General features: G+C 42.9%; 1 protein-coding gene across 1 annotated transcript; it reads right to left on the reverse strand.

The window, feature by feature from the left end:
• Positions 1-82: 82 nt before the first annotated feature.
• On the reverse strand, positions 83-27,992 carry tnfaip2a (tumor necrosis factor, alpha-induced protein 2a; the record flags this gene model as incomplete). The annotated part of the gene is made up of 16 exons (XM_080744760.1): positions 27,949-27,992; positions 26,587-26,817; positions 25,867-25,962; positions 24,515-24,634; positions 23,744-23,904; positions 23,112-23,230; positions 20,486-20,638; positions 19,624-19,738; positions 17,807-17,929; positions 5,508-5,602; positions 3,812-3,904; positions 2,925-3,051; positions 2,703-2,828; positions 1,244-1,399; positions 981-1,102; positions 83-257 (listed from the first exon to the last, which is right to left on the reverse strand). Exons 2-16 carry the CDS (start codon positions 26,807-26,809, stop codon positions 83-85), a joined length of 2,004 nt encoding a protein of 667 aa, XP_080600886.1. The 5' UTR covers positions 26,810-26,817; positions 27,949-27,992.
• Between the last annotated feature and the right edge of the window lie 6 nt (positions 27,993-27,998).

The raw sequence follows: 27,998 nt of genomic DNA on the forward strand, positions 1-27,998 counted from the left end.
ACGTTGAAGACCCTTGCTTTAATAAGCGAAGTTCATCATTTGGAAACAGACAGACAGACAGACTGATCATGCTGGGTCGTCTTCACGTCTTGAGGCCCAGTTTGCCCACTTTGACCGTGACCTTGGAGAAGAACGGCAGGCTGTGATTGGTGGAGGAGAGCGATGGGCGGACCTCCTCCACGCTGCTTTTGATTGACCGAAGGTCAGCCGAGGATAGGGTGCTTTTGACGGACAGGAGCGCCGACACGTGACGAGCACTGCAATAGACAGACGAGACAATGGTATATATTAGTAACTACATCTCCCATAATGCCTTGCAGTTTACTGTACAGAATACAATAATACAATAACAATAATAACAATAATACTCAGTGAATAATACATCTTCCATAATGCCTTGCTGTTTACTGGACAGGATACAATAATACTCAGTGAATACATCTCCCATAATGCCTTGGGGCTCACTGGACTGGATAAAATAACAGAAGGAGCGAGCACATTCTCCGGCACCGGAGCCAGACGCGGAGTCGACTCGCCGGTAACTTCCGACAACAGCCGCGGCAGGCACCACCACACGGACTGGTAGTGGACCGCCAGCCGGCAGTAGGACCAGCAGCCGACAACGGCCACTGCAGACATCGCCGCTCGATGGTGGTTAGAGTTGGGTTTAGGCATAGTTTTACTGAGGTTAGGGTTAGTACCATCGCACTAATGGGTCGTCGGAACAATGTCTGCTACAGAGGTGCCACTGATTGATTGCCAGCAGTTGCCGCTGCCAGATAATGCACTCGCTCTCCCACAATGCTTTGCTGTTTAGTGGACGCGATACACAACAATACACAATAGCTACATCTCATATATTGCCATGCTGTTTACTGCACAGGAGACAGTTATGCACCGATAACTACGATTCCCATAATTCCCTGTTGTTTACTGGACAGAATACAATGATACACAATAAGTACATCTCCCAGACAGACCTGAGGTCAGGGTAGTCTCTGGCTAGCGTAGCGACCTCCAGCTGTATGCTTCCTGGGTCCTGGAGTTTGACCACCTCTGCCAACCTGGACAAGACCGCAGACACACCTGTCTGTGTGGAGCCCTGAGGACAGACACATATCACATTTTACCACGTGTGTGTGTGTGTGTGTGTGTGTGTGTGTGTGTGTGTGTGTGTGTGTGTGTGTGTGTGCGTGCGTGCGTGCGTGCGTGCTGCGTGCGTGCGCGCGTGTGTGTGCGTCACCTGCTCAGTGAAGTAGAGGTTAAGGTTGTGGGCGTCGCCGAGCGTCAGCCTGGCTGCCGTTTCCTGTTCCTGTCTGCTCTTCATCCTCAGCTTCCTCTTCATCATCCTCCTCACGTACTCCACTGTCACCATGGCATGAAGCCTGGAGACTAATACCTGCACACACACGCACGTACCACACGCGCGCACACGCACGCACGCACGCACGCACGCACGCACGCACGCACGCACGCACACACACACACACACACACACACACACACACACACACACACACACACACACACACACACACACACACACACACACACACACACTCACACACACACACGTACGCACGCACAAACGACTTAGGTAAAAGTATCAATACTGCAATGAAGAACTACTCTGTTACTAGTAAAAGTCCGGTAATCAATATTTACTTGAGTAAAAGTACAAAAACATTGGCATCAACCAAAAATAGAAATAACTCATTATGCAGAACGTTTCACAAGTTATCATATGTCTATCAGGTGTAAAAAATTGTTTGAAAATAGCTGATATACATACAAGCTCACAACATGTCACATCGTAAACGCGTTGTGAGCTTGTAGATCGGCAATTTTTTGTCAAAGAGATTTGGTAGAGAGTGTATCAAGTATCAAAACAATGTATCAAGTACGTAGGTTATTTCCAGGTCCGTTTTAACAATTATAGAGGGTTTAAGTGGTACCAGATATGCAGCTTGGCAAATAAAAGGTGAATTGATCCCAGTGCATGACGGAGGATTATTTCACAATAAATTTGAATCTCCACGATATATATATATATTTTTTTTCTTTATTTAAACAGATAAAAACACATTGAGACATGATCTCTTTTTCGAGTGTGACCTGGCCAAGAGGCAGAAATAAAAAATTACACAATCCTTGCTTACATACAAGACATCACAACAAAAATAGAACATCCATGATACACAAACAGATACCTAAGAACTCCAAAAATACAAAATGTACACTAAATACTAAACTAGTTTGCAATTCACAGGTAGCAGTACACGCAACGTGTGCCCAATGAATGTACCCAAAGGAAGAGATCACAGTGCAAATTAATTACAGGTCTGAACAAGTGCAAGCGTTTGTAGATCTGTCTAGAGTGATTCTCTTAAAACTTCTCAAAGGAATAAACACAGACAATTTGAGTCTGGACTGATATGCTGATATGATTATTGTGAGTGTTTTTGATCACGATAAACAATAATAACATTTATCGTCCCATCCCTAAAATACACAGACAGATCAGACGGACAGACAGACAGACAGACAGACAGACAGACAGACAGACAGACAGACAGACAGCCAGACAGACAGACAGACAGACAGCCAGACAGACAGATAGACAGACAGACAGACAGACAGACAGACAGACAGACAGACAGACAGACAGACAGACAGGCAGACAGACAGACAGGCGGTCTCACCTCCATGCAGGAGGGTTTGACGTCAGAGAGGGGAGACACGTGTTCGTGCAGACAGCTGAGCAGTCCGTCCACCACCTTCTCTCCTTCCTGCATCCAGCACTGTGTCCACAGCTGTCTGTACCACACCTACACACACACATGCACACACACATATATGTTTGGGAAACATTGCTGTATGAGGTAAATAATGTTGGTCCAAGCACAGAGCCTTGTGGGACAGACCTTTAGCTCCAGATGGATGGGACAGGTGAAGTAACCATAGCAACAGTCTTCCAGCTCCGACAGAGCAGAGAGACAGGCTGTCTTCACCTCCTCTGGCAGACAGACAGCCGTCTGCTCCACGTAGTCTCTGGACAGACAGACAGACAGACAGACAGACAGACAGACAGACAGACAGACAGACAGACAGACACAGACAGACATTCTTCAATCACTCATAAAATTATTGCGACTGTTAACTAACTAACTAAGCTAACATTTATTATGAAAACCTGCAGTTCATAATAATAATAATAATAATACATCAGACTAGTGCTTTTCATGGTACCCAAAGTCGCTTTACAAAACAAATAAAAACAGCTTTATTAGGACAATAATTTAAAAGGCTAAAAAGAAAGAAGAATTAGCAGGGACACAGAACAGATTAAAATAGCAGAGAGGGAGAGTAGAATTAGGTGGGGAAAGCAAGTCTAAAGAGGTGGGGTTTGAGAGATAGCAGGGAGCCTGGTTGTTGAGCTCCTTGTAGGTTGTGATCAGTATTTTGAAATCAATTCTGTACGTGCATCAGTCATGTCAGCTCATGTGCGTCAGTCAGTCATGCCTCATGTCACGCTCCATATATGGCCAAGACAGAATTAATTTGCAAGTGTTACTCGTATTGGCACAGCAACCACACTTGCAAATGAATTCCGTCCTTGTCCCTTTTATGCCCATATATGGAGATGCCTGATGTCATCAATAGTAAGCTCATATCTGGGAATGCCCATACATGGACATATTGTGTCAGTCTCTGATGTTTCGAATCTCACCCCAAAGGGAGTCTTACTTGTGTATAAATTGTGTACATTGTGCGTGTGTGTGCGCTTGCGTGAGTTTATGTACATTATTACCTGAATTGTTTGACACAGACCAGGTTTGCTTTCATCACGTTGTGACAGTTGGGATGTTTTTCTTTCACAAACTCCTCCAGACGGCTCTTATAACTGCAACACATTCACACATTCTTTATTGATACGTGAACACATGTTCAGCAACACACATGGAGTCCACCACTAGAAACACATTGATGATGATGTCACTGGCGATAACAATAATGCAGGGTTGAAACATTTTCTGATGTTTAGGGATGTTTATTGTTTACACAGTAGCTGTGTTCTGCCCTCAGTTTGAGTTCATGCTTCATGTTCATGTTAGAATCTTATGTTTACATTATTTGTGTTTTTATTTTGTAGAAAATAAATGATGCGCTTTTATGTTAATATTCTAAGAATCACAGACCCTTATTCTTCCCACAATGCAGTGCATTGTGGGAAGAAGAAGCTCCATAACAGAGTAAACTCCATTAGAGAACAAGCTGACAAGCACATGGTGGCAGTGTTTTTTGTATGTATTGAACTTTTTTACACCTTCCAAAGCAATGGCCTTTGCCACAGTTTTACACTTAATTTTCAGCTGTCACACTGAAGATTGTAATTGTTAAAAAAAGGAGCAAGGCGCTCGCTTCCTGGCTTGTGAAAACCGATTTGGCTGTCTGTTTAACCTTGTTAACGTACTGGAAGTATACCCATAACACGTTGTGGGAACGGAACAATCTGGTTTGAAGCAACTGCCACCAAATTGGACACGTTGGACATGTTCTCCCACCTTTACTGTTGTTCGATCGATTGGTCGATAGATAGATGGGGCGGCGGTAACATTAGCGGTCTCTTTTATTTTTAGAACACAGTTCTTATTTGATGTAATGTCAAAATACTGTTAGTCTATGGAAAATACATTCTGAATGGGGGAAAAAAAAACACGACGAGGTAGGGTGTATTAATTACATCAGACTTTGGTGCTCTATTGACCACTAGGGATGGGACGATATGAAAATGTCATGCCAGGATTATTGTGACCAAAGAAATTGTGATTTACGATATTATCGCAATAATCAAAATATCCCCAATATGCATTATCCTGGGGCAGAACATTTGCCAAAAAGTTGCAGATCCACAAGCTCACAACGCGTCGCAACACAACGCGTTGTGAGCTTGCAGATTTTTTGGCAAAGAGATTTGGTAGAGAGTGAAAAGAAGACTCAAGTACGTTATTTCCAGGTCAGTTTTTACCAATTATAGAGGGTTTAAATGGTACTGGATATGCAGCTGGGCAAATAAGATGCATGACAGAGGATAATTTCACGATAAATTTTAATCTCCACAATACGATTATTGTGGGACGTGCAGAGAATGTTAGAGAGGCAGGGGCTAAAATGTCTAAACGGGCCTTTTGGTGGAAATATCGAAAATAGCAGACCTCCAAGCTCACAGCGTGTCGCGCCGCAGAGCGTTGTGAGCTTGGAGGTCGGCTATTTTCAGTGCTTGATACCACGCTGAACTAAGCATAATCAGGTCAACTGGAGATAATGGCGTAATGGTATGGATTTCAGGTATGTCATGGAAAGGAGGCATTTGCATTTCTTTACAAGGGGCAAGCCCCCTTTGATGTCTATTTGTGCACGTGCCAGATTGTGAGTGTCTTTTATCACGATAAACGATAATAAGGATCATCGTCCCATCCCTATTGCTGACAGTAGTAGCATGTTACCTGATCAGGAAGCAGTGCAGGCGTGCAGTGATCCTGTGTGATTGGCTCTGCTCTCTGAGAACACTCCTGGCCTCGCTCACTGAGCTGTCCACAGCCTGCATGGGGAGGCACATTATAGGGAGCAAATCATTCATCAAAGTGAAATATTGATCAGGGTTCCCACACATCTTTACCAATTAATTTCCAAAACTCTTCCAAAACTTTTCAAGAATATTTAACCCGGTTTCCAGGACTATATAACAATAATTCAGCTCAATAAGGAGTCGCTTACTCCTATGCGCAATGCCCAAAGACAGGTAGTGTATGGCAGTGGTTCTCAACATTTCCTGGCCGTGACCCACGAAATAATCATATTTGAACTGGGGCCCCCGGCACCCTGACGAGCACTAAGAGTTGAGGAATTTTGTATAACACGGTTTTATTGTGAAAATAGCCGATCTACATGCTCACAACGCCTCGCGTTGCGAGGCGTTGTGAGCATGTAGATCAGCTATTTTCACAATTCCTGCCTCTAATATTTGACAATTTGGCAGATGTTTAATTTGTAATTTCAGAGGCATTAACAAAATCAATAACCAAAGACAATGCATAGCTATTTTTTCCAGGACCTTCCAGGACCCTTGATCAATTCCAAAACTTTTCCATTACTGGAAAAATATTTTTCTAATTTCAAAATATTTCCAGGAATTTCATGACCGTGGGAACCCTGATGGATAGTCAATTATTAAACAAAACTAGATTTTTCAGGCCTGCCAATACAGTCATATACATGTAATCTGATTCAAAACAAAAAAATATGTCAAGGACCACAGGCTCCCATCTCAAAATGTTCTGGTCCAGGGACCCCCAGAAGCAAAGATTTGATTAAAAAAGGTTTGCTTTTAAAAAAAAAACACAATACCGGTATTCAAAGATTTGTACTTGAGTCGAAGTTGAAAAAAAGAATCCTTTGTATTTTTGAGCGGTGGTCTCCATAGCGTGGCCGTGTGTGTAGGTATGTATGTTTGTATGTATGTATGTATGTGGGTGGGTGGGTCTGTCTGTATGTAGCCTCAAGCCTGTGGTGTAGTACCTTTTATGACCACACATGTTAAGGGAGGGGCGCTGTTTTCAGGCCAGGCCAGGCCAGGCACACACACACACGCACACACACACACACACACACAGGGGGGGGGGGGGGGGGGGGATGGGCGGGGGGGGGGGGATGGGCGGGGGGGAGGGTGGGGGTGGGTAAACCACCGCTCAGTTCACACGGGTGTGATTTTTTTTTCTATCGTTATTTTTGCTTCATGTGTGCCTCTGTACAGCATTCAAACAGTAGGATTGCTTATTGTCAACATTTGGTATAACATGGTTCTATTGTGAAAATAGCAGATCTACATGCTCACAACGCCTTGCAATCCGAGGCGTTGTGAGCTTTAGACGGTGAGCCACTGGGGTTGGTCGGTATCAACTGAGGGGATTAATGCTCATAGTGATTTTTGTCATGGTATACATGTCTAGAGTTAGAAAATATGTGATAGCCTTGCACCAGTGGTAGCTTTATGGGTGCTATCATGCAATTAACATAGGCGAAAATTACATGGGTCATTATATGAAAACATACTACTTAACCCCCCTATACAAAAGTTTTTCAACTACTTCTGAGACCTCTAGGCATGCTTAAGAACATACTAAAAATGTAGGAATTCATCATTTTCAAGATGCGTCCAAGATAGCTGACTGGAGCTTAGCGTTATGATACTGTTCAAATATAGAAAGGTGGTATTGGTTATCTAACCCAAGGTTTTAGGGTTCAAGGAATGTGGCTGAATCAGGGAAATTACCATCAGTTATTGCGACCCTAGGTCGCAGTTAACTATGAAAACCGGCACATCTTGTCCGTATCTCTGTGACGCCTGACACTGTGGTTCCCCTGACACATCACTGTGTGTCACAGGTCTATGGGTGTGTCGCTCTGACATCATGCTCTGACATCACTGTGATGTCAGGGGAATCACTAACGTAATCCTTTTTATGCCCATATGGAGATCCCTAATGTCATCAATATTAAGCCCATATCTAACAGGACTTCATATGCCCATGTATGGAGGCCACATCGGCCACATACCACACCAACAGAATCCATATATGGCCAAGACAGCCCATATCTGTCATAGGTGTAGAATCTATTTCTAATGTTATATATTCAATTGCCAGTCAGTCTTAGGCCTATGTGCTAAAGGTCAGGTCAAGGTCTCTCACACCTTATCACTCCTTATCCAGGTGTCCAAGCAGGCAGCAGCTATGGTCACTGGTTGACATGTAGAGTATTCACCTCACGATTGACATGACACAATTGTTGACACGTTGCAGGTATGCTGGAATCAGCTAGAACAGCTCTATAATGTAATTGTGCAACCCGGTGGGATGCATGTTGTAGTCATTCCTCAGATGCATTGCAATACTGTTGCAAAGTTCAGCACTGGAAATGCATGTGTTTGCATTACGGAGGGCTGACAGGCAAGTTCAGTGGTAATAGTCTTGAGTGTATCAACTGCACTCTGAAGTGGTTTCTTCTATCACCTGGACCAAAGACATTTGAACAGATACAGCAGCAGTCTACCTGTGCATCCGACTGGCTGATTTTGGGTTGACAACTTAATTCTTCCTATACTTCACATCCACCAGTTTGAATGTGCAGGGAGAGACCTTGACAATAAGTTGTCACCTTTTCTCTCATGACACACATGATGAAGCACTTCTTCAGTGCTGGTCATGTGCGGTATGCTTGATATCACACCCAGTGCCTGCTGAGATGCATGTATTCCATGCCAGAGGCTAAGTTAGACTTTGTGTCAGCACCATGATGGATTCTGGATCACTGTCTCTGCTCACCGTCTGGGGAGCAGACTGCCATAAAGAGCAGGAATGATGCTGTCATGATGCATGTGGGTGGAGTTGACTGATGCCTTCCCCAAAATGTGCAAAAACAGTAGTAGGAGTCTAAGCACTGGTGTGTCTTGGTCGTAAAAGATTAGGGTGTATCATCCACACACACACACACACACACACACACACACACACACACACACACACACACACACACACACACACACACACACACACACAGAAAGATCACTGCCCTCCTCTCTTCAATCCCATTATTGGCTAAATAATGTTGTGAATGTTGTGAATAGTAATGTCCTTTACACACATAATATGTCATCCTGAAGAGCAAGAACATTTAGCAGAGGCTGTTGAGCATGGTGGACACCTTCAGTGCTGATGATAGATACTGCATTTAGTCATGATGAGGCAGACATCACCAAGACTTCCTAAATTCCTATGAGGGCATGACAGTTTTCACAAACACTTAACCCATTTAGTGCTCCAGACATGAAAGGGTTAAAAGTCCAAGCTGCCGGCCGCCCGCTCCGTCCGCGGCCAGTCTATTATTTTGAAGGCCGGAAGTAGATCGCGCTCACAATTCCTTACTTGACGATGTTTGAGATTTACCCAGAAGTGTTGTCGTCCAAAGCGTAAACAGTAATGGAGGATCGATGCCTTTCAGCTTGTACTATTTTAGCGAGAATCCAATGCCATCCTTGGCATCAAAGGTGTTTTTTGGAGAAAATGGACATCAAAGATGAGAAAGACCGTTGGCTTCCATGTTAAGGGATCACTATTGTGTGCACATGGATGCGCGATGATGATGATGAATCGGCGAGTCCACCCGTGCCAGCACTTTTCAACAGACGGTACGTAGCCCTTGCCAGCTTTACTGTATACAGTAAATATCGTGCGTATACTCGGGATCGGCACTATAAATACTCGAGTATATTTCGCGAGTATACTCTGGATCGCCTACAAATGAGTTTTAATTAAGTGAAAGATGAATATTCATCAAGTTGTTTCCATTTGTTGTTCTCCCAGAGGTCAAAAGTAACCTTGACCTGACCTTAAAATGTGAGACTGACCATTTAAAAATAATGGATTCTACATGTATGAAAACCCAAAAATTAGATTACACAGAGGTTGTCTATACTAGGACAAGCGGATCAAATAGTGGGCATTTTGGATATGTTCTAGCACACTTGCAATATATTTAGTTTAATGAATTTCACAATACATTTCTTTAGAATCTATGTATGTAAACATGGTTTAAAAACTTTTGGTTATTTATAAAGGAACCCTTTGTGTTACACCTTTCATGAAAACAAAAGTACATCTTATGTAATGTAGTCTAGTCACTACAGTATGTTGTCACTGCCTGTAATATGTACCATTTCTAGAGATGATACTTTTAACAACTTTTTGAAAAACATGTAGTCTGAGCTTTATCCTTGCCATTTTTCAATACTAAAGGGAGAATCGTCAGTTTGAAGTAGAATGTTCCATTTGGATTTTGAAAACTGTGTTTTGGCATGTGGTTATAAATGAAGTGATAACACAGAAAGCTACCCCAGATGCAAGGCTATCACATATTTCCTAGTACTAGGTATGTATATACCTTCCCAAAAGTCACTATGAGAATCATTCCCCACAAATGATACTGATGACCCCATATCTGTCTCAGTCTGTGTTTGCTCATGGGCAGCAACACAACAGTCTCCAGGGGAACATTATTTGTGTGGCCTGACCTTTACATTGAGGCTATAATGTCCTAAAGAACCTGTAAGAAATGAAGAAGTCATTATTCATGATTAACAGACCTTCCCATTGATAGATGCAAATTCACCAGTGTCATTGTATTGAGTTTCCTCTTACATTTGTTGACGTTACATCAGTTAAGGTTAGGCTGCTTGGCATTCATCAAATGGGAAGTTAAAGCATTAGACTAGTTCATTATTCTTTCAAAGCATTCATCATTCATCTTCCTCTTTTGCCACTTTAAAGCTATACTGTGTAAGTTGCTAAACTAGTGGTCAGTCGCGGTATTGCTTTTTTCGTCCGTTTTTCGCCCGTTTTTCGCCCGGAGTCACCGCGGACCACCACCGCGGACCACCGGAGCGGCGCCGCAAACCACCGCAACCGATACGAATCCATGGAGTGGTAAAACGTAATTTTCTGAGCAGGATTTGGGGAATAAGAGGTTAAGAATCCTTCACCATCGTAAACACTGGCTGCTGAGGGAAGCTACTTCCTGAAGAGTCGGTTATTGGCCGGTAGTGTATCATGTGTGTATGATCTGCGATGTGATTGGCCAACGTATACACAACGTATACAGATGATGCAGATTACGTCATTTTGCCGGGAAATCCCGCCCCTGTCACTGCTAAGAAGAAAACATATAAAGAGAAGGCTTCAGAAGCTGAAAATAACGGAGTGGGTGTTCTAAAACTTTAGCGATTTAACAGTTAGGACAATTTTAAGATTTGTTTTATAAAAAAAGTTACATGGTATAACTTTAAGTTTTCCAACAAGCTGTAGAACAGATGCAGTCTGACAATGAACTACAATGACTGAGGACGTGCATGTCAACGTACAATGAAAAACATGTAGTCTGAGCTTTATCCTTGCCATTTTTCAAAGACAGAGGGTCAATACTAAGGGAGAATCATCAGTTTGAAGTAGAATGTTCCATTCGGATTTTGAAAACAGTTTTTTGGCATGTTGTTATAAAAGGATAGATTGCACAGAGAAAGCTACCACAGATGCAATGCTATCACATTTTTCCTATCACTAGAGGTGTATACCTACCCAAAAATCACTATGAGAATTAATCCCCCCAAATGATACCGATGACCCCATATGTGTGGTCCTAGCTCAGCATCTACTTGTAGATCGACTAGTATTTTCACAATTTCTACCTCTAATATTTGGCCAATGTTTAATTTGTCATTTTAGAGGTATTAAAAAGTCCCTAAAGGAGTAGTTCACCCCCAAAATGACTTTTTTTCTATTGATTACTCATGCCATGGAGAGTACAGTTCAATAATATTTTTTGGTTTTCGTCACATTCCTAAGACAAACTTTTGATTCGAGTAAATTTACCCCCATTGTTTCCGGATGGGGACCCGTTTCGAAACGGGTCCCCATCCGGAATGAATGGGGGTAAATTTATTGTTATCATATTTTTGTCTTAGGAATGTGAAAAAAAAACTAAAAATTTTATTGAACTCAAGTCTCCATGGCGTGACTAATCAATAGGAAAAAAAAGTCATTTTGGGGGTGAACTACTCCTTTAAGTTGTCACTTTAAAAATGTGAATGTTAAAGATTTTACCCTCTAGAGTCTAGATACTTAAACAATATATTGGTTTGTTTACTGTTGAGTGAGAAAACAATGTTGCACATTAAACTAATAATCTGGGGACCCCCCAAAATAATTGGGGGGTCGTGTGTGTAATCAAACGATAAAGTCGACTTCAACTCAACTTTTTTCTGAGTCGAGTCGACTTGAAAAAAATCACAAGTCGTTAATGCCCTAGCACACGGCACCGGCAGGTGAAGCCAGTAGTATACAACTACAGGGCACCCTGATGAAGAGCTGTTGTGGCCAAAACATGTTTGTCTTGTTTTAATAAAGGGCAGGCCTTTTCCTTCTACTATTGAGTGAGAGAGAGAGAGAGAGAGAGAGAGAGGGAGAGAGAGAGAGAGAGAGAGAGAGAGAGAGAGAGAGAGAGAGAGAGAGGTTACAAAGTAGGCTATGCCTTTATGCCAGTGTGGAGAGACATAACACAACATGACTGAACTGATAAACAGCGTGCAGAGACATGGGGAGGGAGGAAGGATATTGGCAGTTCCCAGGCATTGCTTTGGCCTTGGCTTAAAGCAACAACAACAAAAAACAGAGGAGGGGGGAGCTCTTTAGCAACCTGCCTCGGCTGCCTGCCTGCCTGCCAGGGGGGTTTTTGTCTCCACCAGCCGAAGGCATGGGGGAGAGTATGTTTTCCCCTCCGTCCGTCCGTGTGTCCGTCCGTGCGTCCGTGCGTCCTCGCAGTTTGTGTGCACCTAATCTCAGTCGCCGTTGGCCCGGTCGCTGCCAAAGTGAGCACACACATTCCCTGGATGCCAATCTAGAACCTCTGCCCTAAATTTTTCAAATGGGCCTTTTCTAGCGCCACCTAGTGGCCAATGTTTGCAAAACACATTTCTGTGCACTACTCTTACAGATTTTGTCCAAGAATCCTACAAATCGTGAGGCAGTATCTCGACAGTCATGTGATCAACACGGATCTGTCCGATTTTGCATATTCCATCCTGATTGGCTAAGATTGGCTTCCAAAGTTTGTAGGATTGAGCCGTTTTGAACAAAATACCTCAAATCCCAAACGCAAAGTGCAATTATCATGAAATCGCGCACACACGTTCCCACTAGGTCGAGGAAGAAATGCCACTTCAAATTTTTGAAATCAGCCTCATGGTGGCGCTATAACAGGCCAATTTGTGGTTTTACCTATAACTCCACCGATCAGTTACAAACTTTGTAAGCGCACTCCCTAGAGGCTAAGGATAAACCTTTGCCCTGCATTTTACACATCAGCCTTTTATAGCGCCACCTTTGGGCCGACTTATGTAAAACACATTTTTGGATATTACTCCTTGAGATTTTATCCAAAAATCACGCAAATCGGTACACAGTATCTCTATAGTCATGTGATCAAGTCCGATCCGTCTGATATTTCACATTCCATCCTGATTGGCTAATATTAGCTTCCAAAGTTTGCAGGATTGCTCAGTTTTTGAACAAAATGCCTCAAATCATCAACGCAGCTTGCGATTACTGTGAAATTTGCCACACATATTCCCACTAGGTCAAGGAACAAATGCTACCTTTTTCACATTGGCCTGTTATAGCGCCACCAGCAGGTAGACTTTAGCAAAACACATTTTTGGAACACAATGCTTCAAATCATGCATGCTGCGTCCGATTGCCATGAAAGATCTAAGGTGAAGAACTTATGCCACCCGTTTTACATTGGTCTATTATACAGTAGCACCACCAGGACGCACGGCCTGGTGGAGACCTGTGCTCGGAAGAGCACTGCTTCTAGTTTATGCTGTTGAGCTGTTGTTTTGTCCAGTAGTTCTCAACCTGTGGGTCAGGACACCGGGTTCTCAAATGATTTTGGGGGTTACCCAGATGATTAACTTAATGTGCACTACACTGTTTTCTCACTCAACAGTATACAAACCGACATAACGTTTAAGTGTACAGCACAGACAATTTAAAACAAATTAAACCTTGGCTAAATTGTCAAATATTAGAGGCAGAAACTGTGAAAATAGCCGATATACACGTTCACGGGGCCTCGCGTAGATCTGCTATTTTCACAATAGAACCGTGTTATACAAAATGTAATGCCTAAACTCTTAGTGCTCGTCAGGGTGGGGGGTCCCCACTTAAAATGATTTTGGGGGGTCGCAGCCTGAAAAGGTTGAGAACCACTGGGTTAATTTGACAGCATTCTCACATAGGAGCTGTTTTTCCCCCCAGTTGGGACAAGGCAGTGTGTAGTGTTGTAGCCCTGGCATCATCTAGGGATGTGTTGTGTTCTGTCTGGATTATTCGTTTGTGGGAGGTTGAGTGTGAGTGACAATTCCCTTTAAATACTACTAATAATAATAATAATGCCTTCTTATATTACTACGTTTTTTTTCATGTAATAACTTGGCTTGTCATATGAAATGTGTTGTATGGATAAGCATGAGATGACTTGTCCTACAGAGACAAACTGCCTGTTCACTCGACAAGAACTAAATAGGAAACCAGTCTAACAAGAAGACAGTCACACCATTAAATAAACGTATAAACAACCATAAAATAAAAATCTCCTGCATTTTATGGTGGAACTATTGTTGCTATGAATTCCAAACTTGCATTGTGACGTTTGAGAAATACATGTTGGGTAAAGTGATATTTTTTGGTTAAAAAAATACATTAAAAGTTAAAAGCTTAAGGCTCTATATTGTCATAGGTACTCATTGCTATAGAGTGTTTGTTCAGTAACATGAGTTCTGTTTAATAACCCTGACAGGTCTGCAACTCTGAGAGTGTACAAATGGAACCAAATGGACAGGTCTGTAACTCTGAGAGTATAACCAAATGGACCTTTACAGGTCTGTAACTCTGAGTGTACAAATGGAACCAAATGGACACTTACAGGTCTGTAACTCTGAGAGTGTACAAATTGAACCAAATGGACCCTTACCCTTGAGAGTGTACAACAACTAACAACATGTATTGTTAGCATGGTGAGAGATGTAGTGCGGGTGTGATCATGACATTCATTGTGTCATTGTAAAACATGGTCACGTGGCTTGTGTGTGCGTGTGTGTGTGCGTGCGTGCGTGCGTGTGTGTGTGCGTGCGTGCGTGCGCGCATGCGTGCGTGCGTTCATTGTGTCAATGGAACACATGGGGTCAGACTATATAGACAGGAGGGTGGAGTCCTCTGTGATACTGTTACACTATTAATGACCTGCAGCTCACATGTCAACCTGTTCAACTCCTACTGGCACTCTATACACCCAGCTGAAGAGTATAGGGCTGAGATAGATAGATAGATAGATAGATAGATAGATAGATAGATAGATAGATAGATAGATAGATTTTTGGGGGTCGGGTAGGGTGTCTTTGCATGATTCTAATGCTGCATTCACACTGAGAAAAGCCAAGCTAGTGGTTTGCTTGGTAATTCAATGTATTCTCTATGCAAACCAGCTTTAAAAAATTGCAAGCTTTTTTTCCAGCTTGGACATTTTAAAAGCTGGTTTGCATAGAGAATACATTGAATTACCAAGCAAACCATTAGCTTGGCTTTTCTGTATGTGAATGAGGCATCACTCGGTTGAGAAATCATAGCAAAGCAAACCGACAGCCTGCTTGCCAGCTACGGTACACATGCAGTGGTGGGAAAAAGTACTCAGATGTTTTACTTAAGTAAAATTATCAATACTGCAGTAGGCTATTAGAAAACAAATCTAAATGTACTTGAGCAAAAGTACAAAACTGGTCATCCAGCGGTATTGCAGCTTATCGTCATTGTCCAATGAAAACCTTGTATGTCCAAAACCATTAGTTTTGCATTTATCATCTATCTATAAATGCGACAAATCTCTGTCTGTTTGTTTGTTTGTTTGTTTGTTTGTAATCCGCGTATCTCGAGAACCGTTCGTCCCACCGGCTTCAGATTCGGCACGCGCGTTCCCCGCCGCCGCGCGGAGTGCAGTGCCGGGCCTCGACCTGACCCGACTCGCGGTTTTCCGAAACAGGCGCGAAACGTTCGGAATCTCCTTATGCGGAGCTGATTGTTGACATCAGGCTGTTCCGGAGGAAATCGGCGCAAGCACTGAGTCATTGTGACATCACTTCATAAAAGGCTCTGACATCACGTACGCCACATGAGTCAACACAAAACCTCTGTGAATGTGTATGTATGTATGTAATCCGCGTATCTCGAGAACCCTTCTTCCCACCGGCACGCGCGTTCTCCAGATATGGGCATAAAGTCTGACATCAGAGTTTTCCGCAACCGGTACTGTGTGTGCAGAGATCTTCATATATGGGCATAAGTGGACAAAGACAAACAGATGGTCAAAACGGGTCCTATGACAACAGGTATATTGGGGTTTGCATTAAAGGGTGGGTCTGCATAGATCTCCATATATGGGCATAAAATGGATGCAGACAGACAAATACAGATATCTCCATATATGGGCATAAATGGACACTTGCAAACAGATTTTCAAAGATCTCCATATATGGGCATAAAGTGGACGCAGACAGACAGATACAGATATCTCCATATATGGGCATAAATGGACACAGGCAAACAGATGGTCAAAACGGGTCCTATGACAACAGGTATAATGGGGTTTGCATTAAAGGGTGGGGCATTCATGGGGTTTGCATTAAAGGGTGGGGCATTCATTCCCTATTTCAAATTCGGCACGTGCGTTCCCCACCGCAGCAGGTAGTGCAGTGCTCGGCCTCGACCCGATACACGATTTTCTGGAACCAGCACGAAAGGTTCGGATTCTGATGTCTGACATCAGGATTTTCCGGAACTGGCACTGTGTCTGCATAGATCTCCATATATGGGCATAAAATGGATGCAGACAGACAAATACAGATATCTCCATATATGGGCATAAATGGACACAGGCAAACAGATGGTCAAAGATCTCCATATATGGGCATAAAGTGGACGCAGACAGACAGATACAGATATCTCCATATATGGACATAAATGGACACAGGCAAACAGATGGTCAAAACGGGTCCTATGACAACAGGTATAATGGGGTTTGCATTAAGTTTGTCTCCTCCTCCATCTGTTTGTCTGTGTCCCTTTATTCCCATTATGGAGATCTCTGTATCTGTCTGTGCCTCCGACTGTGTTGCAGACACAGTGCCGGTTCCCCCTTTAATGCAAACCCCATTATACCTGTTGTCATAGGACCCGTTTTGACCATCTGTTTGAAAAATCTCATATATGGGCATAAAATGGACGCAGATAAACAGATATCTCCATATATGGCATATATGGGCATACAATGGATGCAGAATCACAAAGATCTCCATATACGGGCATAAAAGGGACACAGACAGACAGATACAGAGATCTCCATATATGGGCATAAAATGGACGCAGATAGACAGATCTCCATATATGGGCATATATGGGCATAAAATGGACCCAGAACTATAACTGCAGTGATCTCCATAATGGACATAAAATGGACACCGACAGACAGACAGATACAGATATCTCCATATATGGGCATAAATGGACACAGGCAGACAAATGGTCAAAACGGGTCCTATGAAAACAGGTATAATGGGGTTTGCATTAAAGGGCGGGGCATTCATTCCCTATTTACATTGTTCCGAGTTGGCCAGGTCGCCGACTAGACGCTGGGCCGCCCGAAGGGCGGCCCAGCTTCTAGTTTTAAAAATGATTTAAACTAGTGAAAACAGACGATCTGCAAGCACACAACGCCTCGCACCGCGAGGCATTGTGTGCTTGTAGATCTGCTGTTTTCACTACTTTTGTGTGACGGCCCTGTCTGATGAAGCAGGGCTTTACTTTGCAAAAGAACATACAAATTTGAAACTTGGAGATACGAGGTTTCCACCCGACAATGACGTTATGCTATACATAGTTAGTTACTTAGTTAAATACACACGCAGTCAAGCACTGGAGACGGTGGGTCAAAAAATATAAAATGAATAGAGACTGATGACAGCGATGCTTTCTCAGGCTGAAGGGAACTTATATCAGACAGTGCAGTGGAAGTGAGAGATGGTGTTTGTTTACGGCTGCTATTGTGGCCTTTATGAATAAAAGTAAAATATAGGCTAACGCCGTACCTCCAGAACGAGCACCGCCAGGGGGCTGAAACAGTAGCTGTCAATCATCTCGGGACTCCGCCCACTCTGCCAATGCCCCACTTCCTGCTTCAGAGCCGTGGAAACCCAGCTGTTCACCTTGTCCTGAGAGGAGAGGGGAGGAGGAGAGGAGAGGAGAGGAGAGGAGAGGAGAGGAGAGGAGAGGAGAGGGGAGGGGAGGGGAGGAGAGGAGAGGAAAGGAGAGGAAAGGAGAGGGGAGGGGAGGGGAGGGGAGGGGAGGGGAGGGGAGGAGGATTGAACGGAGAGGCATCTTTGAGTGATATTTTATGGGACGTGTAACTCTGAGAGTGTTCAAACAGAACCAAATGGACCCTTAGGGCTCCACTAACGGTAACTCAGGAAATAGAAAAACAAAGAAGTCACAAAGCTCTTGTTAATAACTTTCATATTGGTTCAACATGTTTGAAATCCACAGACACTCACAACACACTAGTTGGCAGCAGTGTGTCGAATACGATATAGAGAAAAAAGAAGAAGAAGAAGGGGAAAAAAACAAACGGAACCGGTTCAATCCCGATGGAAAAGGGGCCAATTGTACAGTAAAGTGCAAACAACAACAGTGCCTTGCAGAAACTATTGAGAACATAACAGGATGTGTCCTCATCATCAAATAATGCATGTGAAGCAAGAGAAGACCCTCTGGAATATGATAAGGCCTGGTAATCATGGCAGGAAGAGAAAGTTGGCAAAGACAGAGGCAGATAGTATGCAAAAAATATTGATGTGGGAAGAGCAGACTTCAGAATTTGACCATTGCTTGCTTACGCTAGGCTTATGTACCCTAACTTTTAATGTTATTATCAAAGCTATGATGAAGATCCACAACCGACTAAGACTTCGAATCACTCTCCGGTGAAACAGATTCGTAACAAAATATATCCACTTGACTTTCTGAAATATCCACAGTCCTTCAATGAGACACAGAGTGAGTAGACAGAACTGGAGCCATATTACATTATACTATATTATAATTGGTGAGGACCAATTTTATGAAGACATGGTTGAAAATGGCTGCAGTGCTCCTTTAAAGAACATAGTCCAACTAGAAATACTGTTCCTATGAAACAGTGTGGGCTCGCTGTTCCCTCATTGGCTAAAGGCCCTGCCAGTTGGTCTGTAAAGGAGACTTGGTCTATAAAGATGTGAGAGAACATACTGGTCTCGCCATTCAGCCAGTGTTGATTTTGTCGACTAAAACTCTGACGAAAAATGTTTGTCGACTGCGTTTTTTCACTGACGAAAACTAAATTAAAACTAAGCTGTTATGACTAAAACTAAGACTAAATATACTGACAATTTCAACAACAAAACAAAAACTAGATTAAAACGTTAAGGAGGGACTAGTGGAGAACAGAGTAATTTTATGTTTGGTTGCTCTAGGTGTTGTGTGCTGAAAATAGCAGATCTACAAGCTCACAACGCTTCGCAGCGCAACGCGTTGTGAGCTTGACTAGACTAAAACTAGACTAAAACTTGAAACAACACTACTTTCAGCGAGCCTAAAGATTTCATGTGGGTGTTGTTGTTATTTATATCAGGTCGCACTTGTTGGTGGTGATGTCACCAAGAACGCTGCTCCTCATTGGCTAAAGGCCCTGCCTTTGTACTGTCGGTACTGTAATATTTTTGAGGAGAATAAACCTGACCTATAAAGTTTTGGTATAACATACTGGTCTCGTCTTTCAGACGAGCCCACAATGAGAGGGCGGAGAGGAGAGGAGAGGGGAGGAGAGGAGAGGAGAGATGCCCAAGAAGAGGAGAGGAGAGGAGGTGCGTACCTGTTTGTGTGTAAGGTAGTGCTCCTCCAGCAGTGTGAGGTCCTCAGCAGTGACCAGTGTTCCCAGCGTGTGCGTGTCTATATGAGCACACAGCTCTTTATGGCCCAGGATGTCCCTGGGGGGAGACACAACAACCACTATGTTTACCATTCATACATTCACTCATTCATTCATTCATTCATTCATTCATTCATCCATCCAGGATGTCCGTGTGGGACACAAAACAACCACTATGTTTACCATTCATTCACTCATTCACTCATTCATTCATATATTCATACATTCTTTAGTTAGTTAGCTCTGCAGGAACCTACTGCGAGCTTGTAGATCTGCTATTTTAGAAAAATCGTGATTTCCTTTTATGCCCATATGGAGATATCTGTGTCTGTCTGTCTGCATCCATTTTATGCCCATATATGGAGATCTATGTCAGACATCAGGTCTGCATACGGAGATTCTGAACCTTGCCGGTTCCGGAAAGCCGCGTATCGGATCGGGTCGAGGCCGGGCACTACACTCCCTGAATATATATTTTTAAAAGCGAACATTTGTAACCCAAATATTTGCTTCTTGGTGGTCCCTGCAAATGCATGTAATTTTGGGGGTCCTTGACATGAAAAAGTTTGAGAACCACTGATTTAGAAGAAGGATTTAGAAGACATTTATAGACTCAGGTCAAACATATTCAAAGACTTGCACAAATATTCACGATTAAAAAAAAATAGCAGATCTACAAGCTCGCAGCGCGGCGCTGTGAGCTTGTATATCAGCTATTTTTCAACAGCTAAAGCATAAAATAAAGGTTAAAGTGGTTCAAATCTAAAGTGACACAGATTTGCGTTGAGGTCTAAATGTGACGTACTCGGGATAGATGTGGTTGATCCAGACCAGCAGGTATCCACAGTCCTCAGGCTCCAGCGCAGAGTGGACTCTCTGGGTAAGCCTGCTGGAGAACACCTGGTGGTACAGTCCAGCATACAGGCTGACCACGTCCATGTCCTCGGGGTAACACCACCTGTAGGGGGGCAACAAGCAACGATTTACTGATAATCATCAATTTCATTTTTTTTTTTCTTTTTCTTTTTTTGAAGCGGTGAAAGTCGCTTCCAAGGAGTGGCTTTGTGTGTCCGTACATGTCCATATATGGTCATTCCAGTCCAGAATGAACAGGTTTTATCTGTCTCGTACATCCAGGATATGTGTGTCCCGTCCGTCCCGGTCTGATGATTGGATGATTAAAAATGTCCAACGAGACCATACTTTGAAGCTTCCCACATGACAATTCATTTTTCTTTGAAGAATATGTGTGTCCCGTGCGTCCAGAATTGAGGATTGGTCAAGCTTCACATGACAATTCGGCCCTCCAGATAAAATCATTCATTCATGCAGAATTGGAAGAATGTATAGATCTAGAACACAGAGTTCATAGCTCTAGAACACATAGAATAAAAGTTCACTGCTTCACTTCGAACCGAGGTTTGATTTTTTATTACGTCATAATTCATGGGTTTCATTTGTAGTCCTACACACGGCCATATTGAGGACCAACACAGGTGTTCTGATTGGCGTAGAACAATAGTTCTATGACAATCAGACAAATTGAAACACCTGTGTTGGTCCTCAACATGGCCAGTTTAGGACTACAAATGAAAACCCATGAATAGGTGAAAATTGCCAATCTGCAAGTTCACATTGTCTGTCTTAAAACCTGCTAATCACAAGCCCCCAGCTGAAGCCCCCACGTGACGACACATTCTTTCTCTCAGTGTGATTCTACTCATGAACCTCTTTAACATGCCATTCAGAAGATTGACTTCCATTATTCTGGAGGTGTCACCTAAACCTAACCTAAACCCTAACCTCAGTGGGGGTATTTCTGAATGGGGATGTTTCTAAGTGGGGGTGTTTCTGAATGTAGGTCTGCCCCCTTTAAGACCCATTTGTGTTGACAAGAACACATGGTCAGCCGTCTAGGTCAGGGTAGCGGTTGAGGTCACTAAACACAACACTTTTCCACTACAAGTTGGAACCAGAACTTTCCAGAAGCTGAACCAATTTTTTTGGTTCTGGTTTTGTTTCCATAGTGTACGGCACGGTTTCAGACAAGGTTCTGGGAACCTACTGTATTGGCAGGGCGAGCCGACCTTCCCGGTTAGGACTGGTTATATGGAAACGTAAGCAGAACTTGGTCCCGGAACTTCACAGGTTCTTGAAAGTTCTTGGTCCTGGAAAGTTCTGTCCAAAAATACTTTTTCTCTATCGATTACTGACCCCATTGAGACTTGAATTTATGGATACTTTCTTTTTTGTTTTTGTCACATTACTAGCCATAAGTTTTATGACCAGCAGTGGTTCTCTATAGCCCATTTTCGACTGCAGCTTTAGCTCCACACCACACCACACTACACCACACCACACCACACCACACCACACCACACCACACCGCACCACATAAAAATATCTACATTTTCCATTACACAAAAGTACCCCTATCGGTAAGAAACAAATTGACCCTTTTAACTGTGATTATAATACACTCTAATGGATTATAACTGTGATTATAATACAATATAAAGTATTAATGTATTACTATGATAATTATAATACACTATAATAGATTATAATAGTGGTTATAACACAATAGAATCTATTATCATGTATTACAACTATATCCTGGTGGTCTAAATGAAAAGTCAGTGAGTGATCAGTCATTATAAAGTGTTTGGCCCTGTTTGGCCTAGCTCAGACCTACTCTAGAGTGGATACTTTTTAGTACCATGTTTAGTACCACTTTCACACCACTCTACCCAGGTCCTTGTAGTGGAAAACCTGTGGGCGGTGTGGTGTGGAGTGGTGTGGAGTGGGGTCTGTGGAAAAGGGGCTATATATGGAGACACAAAGAGCCTGCTTTGTTCCTTATGGAGAGACAAAGAGTCTCCTCAAATGATTGGCTTAGGAATGCGACAAAAACTAAAAACTATTAGAAATCTTTGTGGTGAACTATCCCTTAATTCAGTGGTTCTCAAACTGTGGGTCGAAACCCCTAGGGGGTCCCCAAATCATTTGGGGGGTCCCCAAACTTAATGTGCAACATTGTTTTCTCACTGAACAGTAAACAAACCAACACAATGTTTAAATGTATAGAGGGTATATGCACATTTCTAAAGTGACAATTGAAGGACTTTTTAATACCTCTAAAATGACAAATGAGACATTGGCCAAAATGTCAATTATTAGAGGCAGGAATTGTGAAAATAGCTGATCTACACGCTCACAACGCCTTGCGTAGTACTGTAGATCTGCTATTTTCACAATAGAACTGTATTATACAAAATGTAATGCCTCAACTCTTAGTGCTCGTCAGGGTGGGGTGGGGGGGGGGGGGGGGGGTCCCCAGCTAATAATGATTTTGGGGGTCGCGGCCTGAAAATGTTGAGAACCACTGCCTTAACTATCCCTTTAATGTCTATCTTTGTCCCTCTCCCCACCTGATCTGTGTGACCACGGTGATCAGGTCCTCCTTGACGCGTTTCCCCACCTCGCACACGTCTCTCTTCAGAGGGGAGGACAACACGTCTGACGACACAGACACGTCTTCTGCTGCTGCCTGCAAAACCAAGGAGAAATAAACAGAAGAAAACAGAAACACATCTATAGGCCTAATGGTTCATCAAGATAATGATAAAGATATGTTGGCGTTCACAATCAATTATGGCGGATTTATCGTTGTGGTGTGGATGCTGCCATACACTTCAATTGAAAACAATATTGTTTTTATCGTCATCGCGCCCAGTGGGAAAGGGCCTTAACTGTGTTAATAACAGACAGACTACATGACAATCTTATCAACCCTTTAAAACTGGGAAAGCATTGGCGTCAGGTTTGAGGCCAGTTCTAACAAAAGCCTTCTAAATCAGTATTTCTCACGCTTTCAAGATTTTTCAAAAATGTTCAGAAATCGCAAGCGACTTTGTGCCGCGCTGCGAGCGCGTACGTTTGCTATTTTTGAATAACCAGCGCTAAAAACTGACAACAGGAGGTGATGCCCATAATTGGCAAACCCCCCTTTTCCCCCAGAAAGCTCCTTGGGAAACTTGGGGTCACCATGGAGTTTATTTACCTTCAGCCTCGACTCCACCATTTTCCGCAGCAGCGTGTCGTGCGTGTTCAGGCAGCTGTGAGGACGCCACGGGGGGGCCTCCTCGCGGTCCTTCCAGAGCGCGTCTCGCTCCTCCTGCTGCTGAACCACCCTCACGGCCCTCCGGAGAGCCTCCAGGCGGTCTGCGGGCCAAGGTTATTATAGTTAACGAAAACTAACATTTAGGGATGGGACGATACGCGATAATATCGTTTATCGTGATAAAAAACACTCACGATAATCGTATCGTGGAGATTTAATATATCGTGATATCGTCCTCCGTTATGCACTGGGATCAATTCACCTTTTATTTGCCGAGCTGCATATCCGGTACCACTTAAACCCTCTATAATTGGTAAAAGGTAATATACATTCTATTTTTCACTCTCTATCAAATTTTGATTATCGCGATAATATCGTAAATCGCGATTTATTTTGTCATTATTTTGTCAGATATGACATTTTCATATCGTCCCATCCCTACTAACAAAATAACGAACTAACTGAACTAAATACAAAATAACACTAAAAATAATAAAAAGGAAAGTAAAACAAAGCCTTGTCCCAAGAATAAAAACCAATAGAGGGTATACATTCATTTATATTCATTCATACCGCACTAGGGTAATCTGTAGCATTAGCATACACACACGCGCAGTAGCGCTTAACTGCACTCCCGGGTTTGACCACCAGGCTAAGGCTGCTTCAACGCTCTACCGTGGTTCTGGGGGGGCTTGCCGGCTCGATTCTAACCTTGGGAGGAGGAGGGAGGGCCGAAGGAGTCGTGGACGACCGTCCACAGGCTGAAGAGCAGCCGCTCGTTGTCTCTGTGCAGTCTGTCCACCTGCTCCTCCTCCTGGCAGCTGGGAGGAGCTACACATGTTGTATGGAGGAAAGAAAGATTCAGATTACAGGTCTGTAAAGCTGGTTGCACACTGCTGCGTTTTTCGTGCCGAATATCGGAGTGAATTTCGGAGCGCGCAAATAAAAAATCAACCTCACGTTATGTCAGTCACGTTTGCACACTGCCGCCCGTTTCGCGCACCACTCGGTCCCTTGCTCTCTCTATGTCTCCCTCTCCTCTTGCCCTGAAAAAGGCAATACGCAACAAAAAACGCAGCAGTGTGCAAAGACCTTAACTCTGATGCTGCATTCAAACCAGAAGCTATTTCTTTGTTTCTAGTCTAGAAGAAAAGAACATGTCACGTCAGAAACAGCTGGAAAAAGTCCCAAAACCAAACACCCAAAACATTTCCGTGTCTCCGGACAACATCAACGCAGATTGGCTGTCAGAACATGATGGGTGGAGTCGGGGGGAAGCAAAGTTTTGGGAGTCGCTTCACTTTTTTTTTTGAACTGGGGAGAAGATACTGAAGCAACCGTTCACGCCTCCCCGTTCGAATGGTTCGCGCCGCGCCCTTTTGTGTGTGGTCTTGTCTTTGCATTCACTTTGTATGTAATATCGCGCCGTTCGAACTATCCAGGTTTGAACGCAGTATGTGAGTGTACAAATGGAACCAAATGGACCCTTACATGTGTGTAACTCTGAGAGTGTACAAATAGAACCAAATGGACCCTTACACGTCTGTAACTCTGAGAGTGTACAAGAGTACAAGAGAGTGTATAAGAGTGATTATAACAATGTTATGAAAATGCTTAGGGTAGAGTGATAAAGGATAGATATACACTTCAATAAGACCACTTTGTACTTGAGGCCAAATGCCTACATGCAAGACTTAAAATGTCCAGGACTGAATTGAACAAAAGATCATTTTATACGATAGGATCTAACAAACACGCAGACGCACGCGCACACAATTTTTCACAATTTCTGCCTCTAACATTTGACAATTTGGTCAATGTTTAATTTGTCACTTTAGAAATGTGCAGATACCCTTGCACATTAAGTTAATCATCCCCCCCCCAAAATAATTTGAGGACCCCCGTGGGGGTCTCGACCCACAGGTTGAGAACCACTGATCTAGACAGTCCACCTTAATCATTTGGGGACCCCCTTACAGGTCCTGGCTCACAGTGTCGAGAACCACTGCTTTAGAGGAGCATGTTGCGTTTCGAGAAGGTGATGACGGTGACAAGCAGCCTACCTCCAAACAGCTCCTCCTCTCTGCAGAGCAGCTCCCTGCAGGCCTCCTCCAGGAGACCCTGTCCCAGCTTCTCCTCAAAACTCAACACTTCCCCCCCTGGAAGGACATTGTTGCATTAGTTTAGCTTTTTATTAGGTTTTTGACTTTTGTTTGCAATGTTTTCAAGTATCAAATATCTAAATTCTAAAATGCTGAATCAAGCAACTTAAAAACTGTCTGGGGTGCAAAACTAAATAAATAGACCAAATAATCATATTTGAACTTGGGACCCACCAAAATAATCATATTTTATTTGAACTGGGGACCTAACGAAATAATCATATTTGAACTGGGGACCCAACGAAATAATCATATTTGAACTGGGGACCCCCCACCCTGACAAACATTTGGAATTTTAGAAGTTGAGGCATTACATTTCAACATAACTCTGTTCAACATATGAATATTGTGAAGATAGCAGCTTGTAGATCGGCAATTTTCTAAATTGTTCCCGCTTTCTTATATTGTTTGAAAATTTGGCCAATGTTTTTGAGGTAGGCCTATTAAAAAGGTCTTAATTAATTCCTGTCAGTCAATGAGTTAATGGGTAATTCAGGGTCCGGGACCCCTAGGGGGTCCTCAGAGTTACTACGAAGCTTGTGGGGGTCCCTGCTTCATCCCTCTCTTTCAACTAAGGGGTCCTTGGCCTGACAACGTTGGAGACCCCTGGGTTAAGCTCACCGGGTGGGCCGGTGTCCTCAGTGGAGGGACAGGCTTTTTGTTTGGACTTCCTGTCCTCTGCAGAGAGAGTCGTCCTCTTGGTCCTCTTGACCAGGTCGGACACTCGCTCGGACAGCTTCAGTTTGTTCAGGTATTTGCCACGCGTCTCCTTGGCTCTCTCCGATGGCTCCGTCTTCACCTCCATCATATCTTCTCTCTTATTCGAACCAGATGTGGCTGCCATCTCCTCTGCTGAAAATGCATTGGTCAATAAATATGTTTTTTTTCTTTCTTTTTTTTTTTAGTAAAAGGAAATTTCCTTTTATTCCAGAGTATTTATACTCTGTTTCAAGTATGTTTCCCCCTTCTTATTTTTTTTACAAAAGTAGTAGGCCTAGCCTATTATAGGCTACTGTAAGTGCATGCTATCGAAAGTAAAACTGGTCATTATTTATTTATACAATTCACGATTTATTTATTTATGTTTTTTTTTCTTTTTTTTCTTTTTTTTAAGAAAACAGCCGTTTGAGAATTTCATGACAGTTTCAATTAGACAAAGTATATGGGGCTTATACTCTGAGAGTGTACAAATGGAACCAAATGATTATAACAAATTACAAAAATGCTTAGGGTAGAGTGATAAAGGATAACTTCGATAAGACCACTTTGTACTTGAGGCCAAAGGCCTACATGCAGCATAGCAATGTCCTGAATCGGACGCACGCACACACGCATGCACGCACGCGCGCTATGTAATCCATAGGTCAAAAAGGTTAACCCCCCTTCTAGAAGAAAGAAGGAGACATCCTAGCATAAATGATCGACACCTCCGTCCCAATATGCTTCTGAAAAATACTGCTGCTCTGTTCCCAGCTAGAATAGGAATAGGGGGGACCAGACATTCTCAGAGTGAGATAAATGTGAGTGTGTGCATGCTGTATGCATGTTTTGTAATAGCCTAATAATCTCAAACTACAAAGTAACAAAACGTTTTCAAATAATTGTAGTGTAGCCTATAACTGTTTGCTTCTGAGATGTGGAATAGCATTGAAAAACGTACGGATAATAGCCTACCAGTTAGACATAAACAAACAATCAAACAAACAAACAAACAAGTATATAGGCTAGTGTATTTCTCCTGATGAAAATGTTGACGTTTGTCTATGTATTGTAACCAATGCCCAAAGATTTTTTCCCCCCTTTCTTTCTTTTAGCCCAATGAGAATAAGTGAGTTTTGAAGAGCATCGTTCAACTCGTTTTCAAAGACTTGTTCTAGCAAAGCTTTGTTTGCTGCCGGATCGCTGCTGTTTTAGAGTCAAACTGTCATTTATGTTAATCACTATAGTCTATAATCACATCACTCTCTAAAGAAAACAACCAACCTTTCTGCTGTCACTGTGGTGGTGTTGGGTTGACTTGACTTGGCTCAGAC

This window comes from Nannobrachium achirus, assembly GCF_963921795.1.
Source record: "Nannobrachium achirus genome assembly, chromosome: 16".
Lineage (NCBI taxonomy): Eukaryota > Metazoa > Chordata > Actinopteri > Myctophiformes > Myctophidae > Nannobrachium > Nannobrachium achirus.